At 43.2% G+C, this 16,780-nt stretch overlaps 2 protein-coding genes and 1 pseudogene across 12 annotated transcripts in view; 2 read left to right on the forward strand and 1 right to left on the reverse strand.

Annotated features, from left to right (window-relative positions):
• TCTN2 (tectonic family member 2) overlaps positions 1-1,035 on the forward strand; it is a 28,363-nt gene extending 27,328 nt beyond the window's left edge. For all 10 annotated transcript variants that reach the window (XM_081540437.1, XM_081540439.1, XM_081540438.1 and 7 more), the window contains 2 exons: positions 92-180; positions 814-1,035. In XM_081540437.1, the coding sequence (XP_081396563.1) occupies positions 92-180; positions 814-917 (193 nt within the window). In that variant the 3' untranslated portion in view covers positions 918-1,035. The remainder of the gene's footprint in view (positions 1-91; positions 181-813) is intronic.
• Positions 1,036-5,574: 4,539 nt separating this feature from the next.
• ATP6V0A2 (ATPase H+ transporting V0 subunit a2) overlaps positions 5,575-16,780 on the forward strand; it is a 41,940-nt gene continuing 30,734 nt past the window's right edge. The window contains exons 1-4 of one of the 2 annotated variants that reach the window (XM_081540423.1): positions 5,575-6,118; positions 11,016-11,094; positions 13,857-13,954; positions 15,346-15,483. In XM_081540423.1, the coding sequence (XP_081396549.1) occupies positions 13,949-13,954; positions 15,346-15,483 (144 nt within the window). In that variant the 5' untranslated portion in view covers positions 5,575-6,118; positions 11,016-11,094; positions 13,857-13,948. The remainder of the gene's footprint in view (positions 6,119-11,015; positions 11,095-13,856; positions 13,955-15,345; positions 15,484-16,780) is intronic. The other variant, XM_081540422.1, reaches the window with a different exon arrangement.
• LOC145525998 (small ribosomal subunit protein eS27 pseudogene) lies at positions 8,380-8,684 on the reverse strand (annotated as a pseudogene).

The raw sequence follows: 16,780 nt of genomic DNA on the forward strand, positions 1-16,780 counted from the left end.
CCACCAGGGAAGCCCTTTAATCAGGTTTTGATGCAGCTCATCAAAAGCATGCTTTGCTATAGCTATTGTAACCTTCTAAAATGTTTTGTAGATTCCAGATCAATTTTACCGAGTATGACTGTAACAGAAATGAGGTTTGTTGGCCACAGCTTCTGTATCCACTGACCCAATATTATCAAGGTAGGTAAAGCCCTTTTCTGAAATGGTTATCATTATGTTACGTCAATTAAAAAACTTTTGAAAAAAAGTATAAATGTCACAGAAAAGTTAAAACATATAGCAAAGTTTTCAAAAGAAAACATGTACTGATGTTGCCATTTAGAAATGATCACTATTTATGTTTTGGCTTATTTCTACCTAGTTAGCCAAAAAGTTAAAAAACAACAACATTCCTGGATATTCCCTGGTGGTCCAGTGGTTAAGACTGTGCATTCACTGTAGACGGCATGGATTTGATCTCTGGATCCCTGATCAGGGAACTAAGATCCCATAGGCTGTATGGCTCAGCCAAGAAAGCCCCCAAGACCAAAAACACATTGCTTACACTGTTGTATTTAAAATGGATAACCAACAAGGACCTGCTGTGTAGCACAGAGAACTCTGCTCAATGTCATGTGGCAGCCTGGATGGGAGCGGAGTTTAGGGGAGAATGGATACATGTATATGCATGGCTGAGTCCCTTTGCTGTTCACCTGAAACTATCACAACTTTATTAATAGGCTATACCCCAATACAAAATAAAAAGTTTAAAAAAATAATAATGATGATAATGACAAAAACAAAAGTTGCTTAGTTTGATTCACTGTCTTGCAGGGGAGCCTTACTCTCAGTGTGTTGCCAAGAGCTTACTACTGGTATCCTTCATCATATTAGCTGTATTCCTCAGTAACCCCTGGATCAGAATACACAAAGCTTAGAATTCAACTACCGTCTGACTTCTTACAGATCATCAGCTTCTACGTCAGGGATTTGTTGTCCTCCTGTGTGCCTCTCTGTAAAATCTTAATAAATGAAATGTTTTATTTTTATAGAAAATTTTATTAAGTGCTCCACAAATTAAATTCACACATGTAGCTATCCAAACGTTCAAAGCAATTCAGAGTGGGTGTTCTCACCGATGGAACAGAATGAGCAAAATGCATGAGAGGGTCAACTGTGTCAATAAGTGTAATTAGGAACGTTAGTTCATCACAGATTATGAAAGTCATAGGAGTTTTGGTCCAAATGTTATTCCTACCATAGAGAGTCAGTCTTTGAATTTTTTATATATTTCTGTTGAAATGATAAGTTTCCACTATTCCAAAGAAAGGATTAGAAATGCATTAAAGTCTGTTGACTTAAAAAATATTCACAACCTCTAAGTTGAGAGTTATGTTTTATTTGGTGGGAATTTTTAGGACTTCAAGCCTGGGAGACACCATCTCAAATGACCCTGAGAGAACTGCTCTGAGAAGGTGAGGAGAGGAGTCATGTTATATAGAAGTTTTGCAACAAAGGGCAAGTAGTTTGAACATCAAAAGATTATTGTTAATTAAAACCAGATATCCCAAGTTAAGGGATTTTGCACTTTTCTGTGTATGGGAAGATGCGGGAGTCTGTGCCCACTGAAATCATTCCTTTCAGATGTACCTCAGCTATATAGAGCCACTCTCCTGTGTTTTCAGACTTCCCCAGGTGACTCAGTGGTAAAGAATCTACCTGCTGATGCAGGAGACACAGGAGACATGGTTTGATCCCTGGGTTGGAAAGATCCCCTGGAGTAGGAAGTGGCAAACCACTCCAGTATTCTTGCCTGGAAAGTTTCATGGAGAGAGGAGCCTGGTGGGCTACAGTTTGCAATCCACTGGGCTGCAAAGAGTTAGACATGACTGAGCATGCATGCACATTCTGTGTGTTTGCATCCTAAGGTTGCTTTCTTCAGGGCTTACCGTAGGGAGTGGCCATAGTCTGATGACTGCTGGATTGCAGGTGTTCTGCTCCTACCTGAATTCCCTTAAGGCTCACCATCTCACATTGGAGGGCTGCGATTGCTGATGACTGAGATCCTTCTCCAGGAGATCTTTGATATGGCAGGAAATATTCCATTTCTGAAGTCTTAAAAAGTGTGTATAATACGAAAATCCAAAAAAATGGATGAGGCAAGATGTAGGGGTTAGGGGAAAGGACCTAACGTAGGAGCTAAGTAAAACAAAACCAGGAGTGAACATAAGCCCATGAAAAAATATGCCAACGACCTTCATTTAGTAAAGGTAGGTCCCTAATATAGTCTTCAGTTTGCAAAAAAATCTAAAATATGATTAGGTATAGGAATCATGGGGACCATTGATTAAAAAATAATCTGGATTTCAATGAAGTACAGTTTTTCCTAGTTGAGTCTTGAGAGAAATCCCTCCTGGGGTGTCTTACAAAGGGACAGACAGCACGATGCAGCATGGGGAGGGAGGCAGAGCGGATGTCTCCAACCACAGCCGTGTGGCCACATTGCCACCTCCAGTGAGGTTTCTTTGTGGGCTAGATAAATTTAGTCATTGTTTCAGAGGGACTTTGTGCACCGTGGGTAAATGGAATTTTCTAAAGCAATTCTCGTCTATCTCTGAGTTCTGAGCATCTCTTGACATCCTGGTGCTATGTACAACGTGTTGTTGTGTCTTTTTTGTTGTTATTGTTCACACCATGTGGCTTGTGGGGTTCTATTTCCTCAACCAGGGATCAAACCCATGCAGTACAAACTGTGTTTTGTAATACAATGAGAAATGGAATATTTTGTGCCATATCGGTAAACAAAGGATGTCACAGTGATCAGTGATTGCAGCTACCATGACTGGTGAGCTGGTGAGCCCCAGAGGAACTCAGGAAGGGAAGAATACCTGCCACCTAGAAGCTGTCAGATTGTAGCCACTCACTATGGTGGAGCCTTGAGGAATCTCAGAATATGATGTGAAATAGAGTCTTTCCTGCCATATCAGTAAATAAAGATGTCACAGTTAATAGCGGTTGTCACAGCTTGGTGTGAGCTGTTGAGCCCTAAGGGAATTCAGGAAGAAGGAGAATACCTGCTATCTAACAGCCAAGACTGTAGCCGCTCCCCATGGTGAGACCGGTGAGACCGAGGAAAGGATGCTCAGGATGTGAAAACAGGATACTGGCCCCAGACAGGTGAGAGATGCATATGAAAGGAATGATTTCAGTGAGCCCAGACTCTTGCATCTTGCCATACATAGAAAATCACTAAATTCCTTAACTTCAGATATGTTTTTTCTTAATTAACAATAATCTTTTGATTAAACTTCTATATAACTTCTATATAACCTGATTCCTCCCCCTGCTCCTCAGAACCATTCTCTCAGGGTCACTTGAGACGCTGTCTCCTGGGCTTGAAGTCCTAAAAATTCCCACCAAATAAAACATAACTCTCAACTTTTAGGTTGTGAATAGTTTTTTAAAAGTCCACAACATCATGGAAACACTGAATTTCTCCCCACTCTGCTGCACTCTTTCTTGGATGTGGATCTCTGTGGGTTGAGGTGATTACACCCCCTAGGAATTGAAAATTGTCTTTTATTAAAAAACCAGGTAGTTGAACATCAAAAGATTACTGTAATCACAAAGAACGGCCATCACAAGTTAATGGTTTTTAGTGCTTTTGTTGACAAGTCCAAGCTTGCTCTGCTTGCCTCACGGCAGGCCAGTGAATTGGAGACAAGGTTGAGGCAAGGAATATGACTATTCGGAAAGCTGGCTTGTGGAGAAGATGGCAGACTAATGTCTCAAAATAACCACCTTGTCCAGGTCTGGATGCCAGGTTCTTTTATAGACCAGAGAGAGAAGCCATAAGGAACTAAAGTCAAAAGGCAGAATAGAGAAGGAGAAGCAATGAGGAAGTAAAGTAAAAAGGGCCATCAAGCTTTCAGTACATGTCCAGGAGTGGCCAGCCTCAGGAAGGGATGTGTTCATCTCTTTTTTTCTCACAGCCATTCACAGGTGCGCAGGGTCAGAGTCTCTCTTTGAACTGAACAAAGGCACTTTAGTTTAACAGGCAGAGCAGCAGCATCCTCTGAGGCAGGCTATTTTGTATGATTATAATAACAACACCAATGAAAAGCAAGTCAAAGAAACAGTTGTAACATGGAGTCAGAATTGGTTCTTCTCTGCAACACTTTTCCAGGCATGGGAAGGTGGAAGAGTCTGGGCTCATGGAAATTATTTCTTAGATATGCATCTTAACTATTTAGGACCGGTAACTTGTTTTCCTCCTTTCTGAATCCCCTCAGGATGAACCCTTGGGGGTGGCTGCAATGGCTAATGGCTTGATGGCTGTGACATCCTTTGCTTATTGAAGTGAAGTGAAGTCGCTCAGTTGTGTCCGACTCTGCGACCCCATGGACTGTAGCCAACCAGGCTCCTCCATCCATGGGATTTTCCAGGCAAGAGTTCTGGAGTGGGTTGCCATTTCCTTCTTCAGAGGATCTTCCTGACCTAGGGATCGAATCCAGGTCTCCCATATTGCAGGCAGATGCTTTACCATCTGAGCCACCAGGGAAATAGCAGGCAATTTTTTTTTTGTCTAGGAAGTTATACATTCTAGTAGGGGAAAACTGGCAGTAAACATAGACAAGATAATGTCAGACAGTGGTAGGTGCTATGGAGAAAATAAAACAGGACTGCCTGGGGGGGTGGTAGGGACACTTATGCTAGTGGTGAGGACCAGCTTCTTAGAAGCAGTGACACTCGAGCTGAGACTTGTAGGAGCTAATCTTGAGAAGGTCCTGGAGAAGGGTGTTCTAGGCAGACAGAAGGGAAGAGTCAGCAAGTTCAAATGCACCGACCTGGAAAAAGAAAGAAGGCAGGTGGGTGTGGTGGAGACCAGGGCTTGGGGAAGGCAGAGGTTAGACCCGGTGGTGTGTCTGCCGGCCCTGGTAAGAAGTTTGAACTTTATTCGGAACGCAGTGGGAGAAGTCAGGATTTTAAGTAAGCTCACATCTGATTTTCGTCTTGTCAGAGATCTCTGTAGCTGCTGTGTGCAGGATCCTAGAAAGAGCAGTCTGGCACCAGACCCTGCTTTGTCCGCACAGGGTCCAGGACCCCAGAGAAAAACACCACACGGGGTGTAATTCTGTTGCTAAATGTCCTAACAGACAGATCTATGGAGAAAAGGTGGTTTAGTGGTTGTCGGGAGCCAGGGGATGAGAAGGGGACTGACTGCAGCTGAGCAGGAGAAATCTTTATGGGGTTGATAGAAACGTTCCCAAATTGATCCCGACGCTGAACTCTGTAACTTTACTAAAAATCACAAAATTGTAATTCTCTAGCCGGGTGAACTTTCTGGCACGTAAAATCAATAAAACTCCTCCTAAAAAGCTGTGAACGGCAGAAAGAGGGGCAGCTTTTGGTCAGGCTGGGTCTGAGTTCCTGAATCCCCCGCATTGACGCGGGGTTAGCGCCAGTTGGCCCCGCAGCCGCCATCGACCGTAACTCCTGACGCCATTGGTCTGCCGGCGGGGACGGGTGCGCGCGCCGGCGCGCGCGTGGGGGCGGAACCGGAACCGGCTGTAGCCGAGGGGGCGGGGCCTGGGCGGGGCCTCGAGGGCGGCGTTGGCGGCGGCTGGAGTGGCGGCCGCGGTGGTTGGATTGGGGACAGCTGCTGTAGCCCGGAGCCCCATGGTTCGGAGCAGCGGCCAGGCCGCAGGAGAAGCTCGATCCCCGGGTCACCCAGGCTGACCGTGCGGGCCCGCGCAGCCCGGAGCCGCCGGCGCCCGTCGGGTTCCGCGGGGGGGCGCGGGCCGGCCCCGCCATGGGGTCCCTGTTCCGGAGCGAGACCATGTGCCTGGCGCAGCTCTTCCTGCAGTCCGGCACGGCCTACGAGTGCCTCAGTGCCCTGGGCGAGAAGGGCCTGGTCGAGTTCCGAGACGTGAGTGTCGCCCGGGAGATGCGGGTTGTCGCTCCCCGCCAAGCTCCCTCAATGCACCTTTCGCTCGGGCCTCCTTCCCCGCGGGCACCTGGACAGGGACGCCCGTTTCCCAGACGGGAAAGCTGAGGTCCACCTTCCGGCCAGAGCTTCCGCAGAGCGGGGCCCGAGCCCAGGGTCGCCGGATGTCTGGTTCGCGGCCGCCCTGCCTGGGTTAGTTAGGAACGCTTGTCTTCATCAGCTCGGGTCGTGCCATCTGATGCTTCGGAGCCAGGCACTGGGCTAATTAAGCGAGAGAACAAATCTGTTAAGGCCTCTTGAAGCCCTTCTGGAACTTACGGGGGGGGGGGAGGAGGGGAGGAATAGTAAGTAATGATACGTAAACAGTAATACGTTTGCTATACTGAAAACAAAAGGGGATGGTGAGATGGTGCCTCCGGTAGGGGCGGTCAGGGAAGCCTCTCTGAGGAGGTGTCCTTGGGCTGAGACCTGAGTGAGGAGTGAGCCAGCCCTGGGAAGTTCTGGGGGACACGGACCCAGGTGGAGGGAACAAGAAGAGCCAGGAGACTGAATTAGGAATGAACTTGGTGTAAGCTCGCGGGCGGCGGGATTTTTTGTCGTTCACGGCTACCTGATAATGTATTGATACATAGCACTATCTCGTACGGGATAGGAGTAGAGTCAGAATTTGTTGAAAGGGAGCTGTCCCCCCAACAAATAGAAATGAACACTTGTTTTATATATCTGTTTATTTGTTTATTGTTTGTCTCCACCATGGACTGTCAACCCCTGGGGATAAGAGTCTTGTTCATTCCTGATTCCTAAGTACAGCCCCTGGCTTTGTGGGCATTAATAGGCATTTGTGGAATGAATGAACAAGCTTGTATCAAGTGCTTGCTGAGTTTGGTGCTGGAGACTCAGGGGTGAGCAGGATGGACAAAGTCCCTGTGTTTTTGTTGCTCACAATCTGGGAGGAGTTAATAAACATACTCTGATTATGAGCTGTAATAAGTGCCATGCAGGAAAAAACAGTGTGAAAAGGAGATTATGAAGCAGGACCTGGCTGATTGAGCTCCAAGTCACTTGACTGAACACTTTTTTTCTTGGGACCCGCCTTTCATCGCCTGTGGTTTCATTTCATCTTTCTGAGGGCGCTTTAGTTTCAAAAGGAAACTCTTCTACCCAATATTTGATATCAGCGATCCTTGGGTTGGTTGCAAGGTCAGAGAGAAACTCTTGAATGACAGGTGAGGCTGCAGAGAGGGCCCAGCTTGTCCTGGCTCTTGGAGCCACTTGGGCTTCAGCACATGATGCCCACTTTCCTGGCAGGGGCTGTGCTGAACTGTGAATAAGGAGCCCCCAAGAGATTCAGGAAAGAGTTGTTTGAGAAAGAGGCTCCCTTCTTTATAATAGATTTCTTCCATCCTGTTAGTCCTCAGGCCAAGAGATTCAGTCAAGCTGAAGTCTTAGAGGTTTGAACAAATGCTCCAATTACTGTGAAGATTCAAGTTTCGTCGAATGCTATTACATTAGGTAGTAGAGGATGCTTGAGATTCTTCTAAACTGAAAATCAGGGAAAGAAAAAGAAAGTGCTGTTCATCTTTTTCAGAAGTGAAATAAAGTGGAAATGCTCACATTGTGTGATGCTCAGTGTTCAGAGCTCAGGGGTGTATGTGGGTGTCTGTCTTCGGGATGACTGTCAAACAGCTAGAGCAGAGAGCTCCGTCATACCTGACCCTTTCTGTTCTCTTCTGGAGTTTCTTCCTGACTCTGTGGTCACTGGGTGGGATCACTGATGCCAGTCTTTTCTGGCTTGCGCGGGTGGGAGCGTTTCCCCCTTTTCTTTTAGTGATCCTTCTAAGGGAGGAGAGGCAGGACCAGAGTTTCTGCAATGATAGCCAAAGAGAAGACCTGGAAAAGAAAGGTGATTCAGCTCACCAGTAGGACTCAGTGAGGGGCAAGGCCATCCCACTTTTCTAAGGATCTGGAATCTGAAGACAGTGTTTATTTACCTTTTGTCTGTTAGCTGCCGGAGTGGGAAGATTGCAGGTGTGGATACTGGTGAAAACAGCACCAGGCAGCCTCTGCAGGTTTTTCTAGATTAATTATTAGTCTTAAAATGAATCTGTGTTAAAATGAACTTCATAGCATTAGCCTGGAATTAAGGTCCTGTTGCCACCTAAAAAGAAAATAGAAGCTAAACTTCACACAAGAAACCACACAATAGAAAAAAACAGTTACCATGCTGTGTAAGCCGGCGATGGTGGATGTCACATCCAGTCACGTGTGCGTTGTTGCCGCAGAAATTTGCCTCTTCATGAAGATCCTACTATTTGTGGAACCCTGGTGTCCAATTTGAGTTCACTAGTGTTTGATAGTGAAGAAAAAGACATCAAAACTGAGAAGCCGTGTCATTTACAGACAGCTTTTGATGGGCGGCGTCCTCTGCTCATTCTTAGTTCTTTTTTTTTTTTTTTAATCCAAAACTTGTTTATTGGGATGGTTTCCCGTTCATCTTGATACAGGGTACTTTTGGTGCTGCTTCTGTCTGAAAGAGCATCCTTCTGTAAGCCTTGCTTTTCCTCCTGTAGGCTGGCAGAGGACAGTAGAGCAGCCAACACACAAAACTACTGTTTGTGCATGGCTAAAGACGGTGGTGATTTTATAGCATCCTGGGCATTTTACATCCATGAAATAGGAATTGGGGCTCTGCACCAGGTGCTTCTTCTTGTGTTTCCTCTTCTGGAGAGGGATGAAGAAGATCCTTTGCGAGAGGCATGTTCTCGTGAGGAGGTCGTCACCGCCGGAAAAGCTCATTCTTAGTTCTAACCAGACAGAGGGTATCTGAATCAGTAGGAACTTGAAAGTGGTTACTAGTTTGGAATAGTGCAACTTCCAGAAATGAGTGCAAATGTGACAAACAGAAGTGAGATTAGAATTTTTGTCTTCTGGCTAGTTCTTTATAGAAGTTTGGAAAACTGAACAAGAACTGAGGCTTTACGGTAGATATTCTCAGGTTGTTCAAGCAGCTTCATGCCACGCTGTGTTCTCCTGTTTGAGAGCGCCCCATGCCATATGGGCTTCCCTTGTGGCTCAGCTGGTGAAGAATCTGCCTGCAGTGCGGGAGACCTGGGTTCGATCTCTGGGTTTGAAAGATCCCCTGGATAAGGGAAAGGCTACCCAGTATTCTGGCCTGGAGAATTCCACGGACTGTGTGGTCCATGGGGTGGCAAAGAGTCGTACACGACTGAGCAACTTTCCCTTTCCACCCCGTATAATGCTGTGTGGAGTAAATGTAAAATTCTTGCCCCACATGCCTTTCAACATAAACAATTACTGTAATTTAAAAAGTTGTGATGGTAATATATGTCCATTGTGGGAAATTTGGAAAACCTAAGATAATAACCTCCATGATCCCATTAGCTAGAAATGAACACTTTACCATTTTGGTTAACATTGGCCAAACATTATTTTTCTAATAATATTTTAATGTACATGCATAGATATTTTTATATAATTGGAGCCACACTAATAATGTGTGCACGCGTGTGTGCTCAGTCATGTCTGACTCTTTCTCACCCTATGGACTGACTGTAGCCTGCCAGGCTCCTCTGTCCATGGGATTTCCCAAGGAAGAATACTGGAGTGGGTTGCCATTTTCTCCTCCAAGGGATCTTCCTGACCCAGGTATCAGACCTGCATCTCTTGCGTTGGCAGGTGGATTCTTTACCGCTATATCACCTGGGAAGCCCCACACTGATAATATGTTTAATCTCCTTCCCACACACAAGTTGTGATTAATTTCCTCATTTTATTAAATATTCTTTTATAATATTTTTTGTTGTTTTAAGCTTTGTATGATAAGATATTAAGTAGAGGGAAGAGTATATGGAAACAGTGAATTCCTATATACCCATAATATAAACCCATAGTGGGAATTCCCTAGTGGTCCAGTGGTTAGGACTTGGTGCTTTTACTGCCATGACCCCAGAAAGCCATATGGTGCAAAAAAGAAAAAAAAAGAAAACTCCCATCAGACAAGATCATTTTGAAGCAAATCCCAGATATATTATTTCATTCATAAATATTTCAATAAGTACCTCTAAAAGGTAAGGACACTAAAAAGATACCATTATCATACCTAAAATTTTTAATAATAATTTTTTAATATAATCAAATACCTAGTCATTTAAAACATCATTTTTAATAAATGTGTAGTAATCAATTGTGTTACTGAACCATAATTTTTATACAACTTTATTGATGTGTATCATAAAGTTCACCTGCTGCAAGTTTTTCTGAGTACTGTGTCCATTGCCACAAGCCAGTTTTAGAACATGACATCATCCCAGTAAGGTCCCTTATGCTCATTTACAGGTCATCCCCCTCTTCACTCTAAGACCCAGGCAATCACTCATCTACTTTCTGCCTCTAGGTTTTCCTTTCCTGGACATTTCATAGAAATGGAGTCGCACAATATGTGGCCCTTTGTGTCTTCTTTCATTTACATCATGTTTCTGGGTATCTCCTCCCTGATATTGATGTGTTAGTGGTTTTTTCCCCCTCTTTTTACTTCTAGTATTCCAGTGTGGATGTAGACTATGATTTCCTTAGCCAGTTTTCCATGGTCAATAGTTTTTTCTCTATCCTTGAAGTTGATCCTCTTCTTCGTACATTTTTGTCCGTATCCATAGTTTTTTCTTTTAGGTTGAATTTCTTCATGCGATCGTTCTGGACTAGAGGATATTTTTCAGGCCTTTTTTTTAATCTGTTTTTATTTTTTTGGCTGAGCTGGGTCTTTACTGTGGTGCCTGCACTCTCTAGTTGTGGCGAGTGGGCTTACAGTTCCCCCGCCAGGGATCGAACCTGTGTCCCTTGCATTGGAAGGTAGATTCTTAACCACTGGTTCACCAGGGAAGTTCCCAGACTTTTTTGGATAACAGTTGCCAAATTGCTTTGCAGAAAATATGTGTCAGTTTATACTCCCACTCAGTAGTATACAGGGATATGCTTTTCCCTTAAACCCTTGGCAGTCGTACTTGATTTATAAAATCAAAGTTGTTTTTAAATTTTAGAAAATTCAGAGCAAAATTTTCATCCTTCTTCTCAGCTCAACCAGAATGTAAGTTCTTTCCAAAGAAAATTTGTTGGTGAGGTGAAGCGATGTGAAGAACTGGAGCGAATATTGGGTAAGTTTTTTTAAACAACTTAATTAATTATTTTATATAATTGAATATATAAGCAAACCTGTTCACTTTAGAAAAATTAGAAAATCTAGACAGGAAAAAAGAAGTCATCTGTATTCTCACCATTCATGTAATCACTGTTATGTAGATTTATATTATTGTTCCACACTTTTTACTGTTCATCTATAAAAGTAAGGATTCACATATATAATGATCAGGTTATTTTGTTATTAGCTTTGTTTCTCATTGAATGGTACTTTAACATCTTTTCATGTCAGTAAACAGATTGACTCATCATTGTTTTTAATGGCAGCATAGTTTTTTATGATATTAATATACTATGAGTTATTTAACCAATCCCTTGTAGTTTGTTATAACTTACAAACAGCATATACATATTAATATATTACTTAAAATTAGATCAGAGCACAAGGGAGGTAGGAAGTGGTAGATAGATTGGTTAATAATTTCCTTTTTCTCAAAGATTATTTCCTTTGCATACATCAGTGTTCTCTGACTGTTAACCGTTAAAACTCAGCAGCTCAAGGCTACTTCCTTTATCTGTAAAACTTTTAACATCTTAGCCTAAAATAAAATGTTATTGTTGTCCAGTCACTCAGTCATGTCCGACTCTTTGTGACTCCAAGGACTGCAGCACTCCAGCCTTCCTTGTCCTTCGCCATCTCCTGGAGCTTGCTCAAACTCATGTCCATTGAGTTGGTGATGCTATTCAACCATCTCATCCTCTGTCTTCACTCAGGGTCTTTTCTAATGAATCCACTCTTCACATCAGGTGGCCAAAGTATTGGAGCTTCATCTTCAGCATCAATCCTTCCAATGAATATTCAAGACTGATTTTCTTTAGGATTGCCTGGTTGGATCTCCTTGCAGTTCAGGGAACTCTCAAGAGTCTTCTCCAACACCACAATTGAAAAGCATCAGTTGTTTGGCACTCAGTCTTCTTTATGGTCCAGCTCTTACATCCATACATGACTACTGGAAAAACCATAGCTTTGACTAAAGGGACCTTTGTTTTCAAAGTAACGTATCTGCTTTTTAATATGCTGTCTGGGTTGGTCATAACTTTTCTTCCAAGGAGCAAGCATCTTTTAAAATAAAATAGTCTTTATCAGTTCAGACCTTGAAGTTCTGATTGAAATACAGAGAGGGGAACAATTCCAAAGTCACAGTCAGAAAAACCTGAGGATGAGAGAGTTGAGGAGGGGAGATAAGATGACTTTTGGAATGATTTCTAATAGTTAATTATTGTGGATTTTATATTTTTTTTAACTGGGATTTTTAAGATCAAAAGAAACCTTTGGGTCGTCAGCAGCCTAGTCCTCTGCATATTGTTTGAGATCCCAGTCATTTTTGTGAATCGTGAAAGACAGGGCAATATCACATTTCCTTCTTTGCCACGTATATGAGTCACTGTACAGGTTGTATATTTGGAATGAGTTTTCAAAGACAGGGCAGGATTGACAGGACATTAGACATGCCCAGGGCTTCCTGTAGCTTAAACTGTTTCATCAAGAATCCAGACTTAAAAAGAAAATGAACCATCAGGTAAATTTAGGTATGTGCTGTGCTATTCTGTGCTTAGTTGTGTCCTGCTCTTTTCAACCCGATGGACTGTAGCCTGCCAGGCTCCTCTGTCCATGGGGATTTTCCAGGCAAGAATATTGGAGTGGGTTGCCATGCCCTCCTCCAGGGGATCTTCCCAACCCAGAGATTGAACCCAGGTCTCCCACATTGCAGGCGGATTCTTTACCTTTTGAGCCACCAGGGAAGCCCAAGAATACTGGAGTGGGTAGCCTATCCCTTCTCCAGGAGATCTTCTCCATCCAAGAATCGAACTGGGGTCTCCTGCATTGCAGGCAGATTCTTTACCAGCTGAGCTACTGAGGAAGCCCAAATTTAGGTAAAATAGGTTAAAAAAATTTACATCCATTTCCAAAAAGCTCTTAAACCATTGCTTCCTTTGCTCTTATTGGTAAGACATTGTTCTCTTCCTGCCTGTTTTCCTTCCTTCTCTTTCTCCCTCTCTCCCTCCTTTCCTCTCCTTCCTTCCTTCCTAGTAAAATAACTAGTAAGACTTCTCCAAAACATTGTATCTGGTGATGATTTTTTACCAGGTGTTATGACTTTTATCCTACAGAAAAGGATGCTTCAAGGAATTGAAAATGTAAACTAAAGAATTTAAGTTATTTTTGGCTGTTTGCGTATTAGTTTCATGAATCTAGTGTAAGTCGTCCTAAGTCAAAACGTCACAGCTAACTGGTGACTCAGGAGAGCCAGGCTCTTTGCCCTGAGGTTTCTCTTTTTGCTGAGAAAGGTGGTTGTGTTTTTCCTGATGGATGTATATTTCCTCCTAATGGCATCTGCAGGGAGTTCACAGTGACATCTCTGGTGGCTTATTCCTGCACTTCCAAGTGTGTTCTTAACTTTCTGCTTCATCTACAGGTGGCAGAGGCAAGTGTGACTCCAGAGTTCTTTAACTAGAGTTTTAGTAATGAAGGACGGGGAATTTCAGCATATATGTATATAGATTACTGTCACTCTATGCTGATCTCTCTAGGCAGAATTATTTTACAGATCTTCAGAAGCAAGGTGACAAAAGTCATCTATCAGTCAGTTGGGACAATCAAGACTTTCGTGCCTTTAGACAGTTTTTAGATGATCTGGGAAAAGTGGGGACATGAAGTGTTCTCACTGAAATGTCCTGGAGTAAGTTTTTCAGTCTAATTTGTTTAACTTTTCCACAGCATACTTGGTGCAGGAAATCAATAGAGCTGATATTCCCCTCCCCGAGGGGGAGACCAGTCCTCCGGCACCACCTCTGAAACAAGTGCTGGAAATGCAGGTAACTTGGTTCTGAAGGAGGGTTTTAGGTCACTAACCTCAGATCAGGCTTATTCACTTACTTTATATTGTCTATTGCTTTTCTACCTTTCTTCTCAAGACTGTGGGATGAAAGTCAAAGAACCATATTATGGTTAACTCTCAGTAACAGATTATCTGTGATACATTTTAACTAGAATTCAGTTGTTGTTTTTTTTTTTTTTTAGTATAAGACAGGTGGTATTGAACAGAGATTGACAAGAATTAGATCCTGAGATCTGGTCATGTAACTTCTGGGCTTCTGCAGGCCGTAGCATGCTGCTGCTACTGCAGGTCATCGAGGCTTCAGGCCTGTGCCCTTCACATTCTCCCTCGATTCACTCTGACCCTTTCCCCTCGAATTACCAGAAGCTAGTGTGAAAGTGGTTCCCCATGGTCAGCCAGCAGGATTCCTTCTCTTGGAGTTCAGTGTCAGGGACACACTGTGAGAGCATGGGACCATTCATTCATTAGCATCCCCTTCCACCCCCATGAATTATCTGTTGAGATTTTGGTCTTCTCATCTGAGCGTTCATCACACTCGGAAATAGACTAGAGCTTTTACAGCCCTTCTAAAACAATTAGTACTGTATAACTAGGACCATTCCATTGCTGACTGCTTTATTTGTTTTACTGGGAGGAAGTCATTTAGCAGTTAGTATATGAATGGACTCTGGAGACAACTATACGTCCAATGAGAGCAGTCAGCTGGTTTGGCCTGTTTGGTGTGTTGGTTATGACGTAATTACAAATACAGTGATTGCTAGCTGTTTATCATTTCTATAAAGCAAAGCACAAGTAATAAATGTAGTGTGTCAGGGGATTTGTTTGAATACAAGTTTTCATTGAGTCAGTGGGTAAAACAACCCACAGATTTCTGCTTCTACTGTTGTAAAACTTAAAGTATCAGTAAGGATGCTTGGTGTGCAACTAATTGTTAAAGATTTGTTCTCAAGTATTTTTATGCCTAATTAATTGAATAAGTGCAAGTGCATAGAAACTCAGGCTAGAGACTAGGAATAGGTATGTTTGGGAAAGAGTGTTTTTCTGTGTTACAAATAAAAGGAAATGTAGTCTTAAAAGAGGAAGACTCTTTGGTGTATGGTAACGTGTAAGCAGGTGAAGGGAAACCAGAAGAAATGATAAGACCTGAGATTAGCATGCAGAGTCATCGTGGCACCCAAGTGCTTGCCATCACGGGTACCTGCATTAATATGAAACAGTAAATGATGAACTTTGAAAACCTGTGCATATTTTCATACCCCTGTCAAACTCTCATATGTATTCTGGCTATTAAAACTTCTGGTTCTGGGGTGCTGTGAAAAGAGTATTAGAGCCAGACTTGGAAGTAACCCAACTGTCGTTTCATTTCAGGAGCAGTTGCAGAAGCTGGAGGTTGAGCTGAGAGAGGTCACTAAGAACAAGGAGAAGCTGAGGAAGAACCTGCTGGAGCTGATTGAGTATACCCACATGCTGCGAGTGACCAAGACCTTCGTCAAGCGCAATGTGGAGGTACTGGTGATGCTTGGGAGGAAGTGCCTTTCTTTCTCTTTCTTTTGGCTGCACAGCATGCAGGATTTTAGTTCCCTGACTAGGGAGTGAACCCAGGCCCCCTGCATTGGGAGAGTGGAGTCTTAACCACTGGACCACTGAGGAAGTCCCAGGAGTGCATTTCTTTTATAAAAATCTCATTCCCGTAAGGTTTTCGGATTTTATTATCAACTTCTATAGAGATACTGCTTTTTAAAAGAGATACATCTTTAAAAAGTGAAAGAGATACATTTTGATCTTCGCTTTATTTTTCAATTGGATTCCCATGTTGGTTTTAACCATTTGCTGTTGTTTAGTAGACGGAGGAGCCTGGTTGGCTACAGTCCCTGGGGTCGCTAAGAGTCAGACAAGACTGAGCGACTTTACTTTCACTTTTCCCTTTCATGCACTGGAGAAGGAAATGGCAACCCACTCCAGTATTCTTGCCTGGAGAATCCCGGGGACAGTGGAGCCTGGTGGGCTGCCGTCTATGGGGTCGCACAGAGTCGGACACAACTGAAGCGACATAGCATAGCATAGTTTGCTAAGTCGTGTCCAACTCTTTGTGACCCCATGAACTGTAGCCTGCCAGGCTCCTCTGTCCATGGGATTTTCCAGGCAAGAATACTGGAGAGAATTACCATTTCCTCCTCCAGGGGATCTTCCCAATCCAAGGACTGAACCAGAGTCTCCTACTTGGCAGGTGGATTCTTTACCACTGAGCCACTTGGGAAGCCCCGGTTTTAACCATAACTACTTCCTATTTGTAAAATGCTTTCGTTTGCAATTGAAAAAAAGACTTTTTATGATCATGAAAAAAAAAATTGAACAGTGGAAATCAAACGCCAAAATTTCAGTTTTGTTCTTTCCTTCTTCTCAAATTCCTAAGAGTAATGGAAGTTAAAAAAAAGAAAATCTGTATAGGAATAAAGAACAGCCTATGCGGCAGTACTGTACTCAGCTGAGCACCAAAGAGGGGCAAAGTATATTCCTTCTGAATTTTGTTTCACTTCCTGTGGCAGGTGTGACCTCTGATACAGTTACTCTGTGTTTGGTAAAGGCAATGACATACGTTATAACCAGACTTTTATTATATGTAATTGTGATCAAGTAGTTTACAAATAAGGGATGGGGAGGTTATCCTCTTTGTTTATCAGAGCCGACTCACATGTCTGAGTTACCTTGGCACACAGATCTGAGTAGTTCTAATGCCCTGCAGACTTGTTTGGAAACAGGACTTGGGAATTAAAGTGTCACTTTCAGTGAGATACGCTTGGTT

Source organism: Giraffa tippelskirchi, chromosome 11 (genome assembly GCF_054371585.1).
Source record: "Giraffa tippelskirchi isolate mGirTip1 chromosome 11, T2T-mGirTip1v1.2.pri, whole genome shotgun sequence".
NCBI lineage: Eukaryota > Metazoa > Chordata > Mammalia > Artiodactyla > Giraffidae > Giraffa > Giraffa tippelskirchi.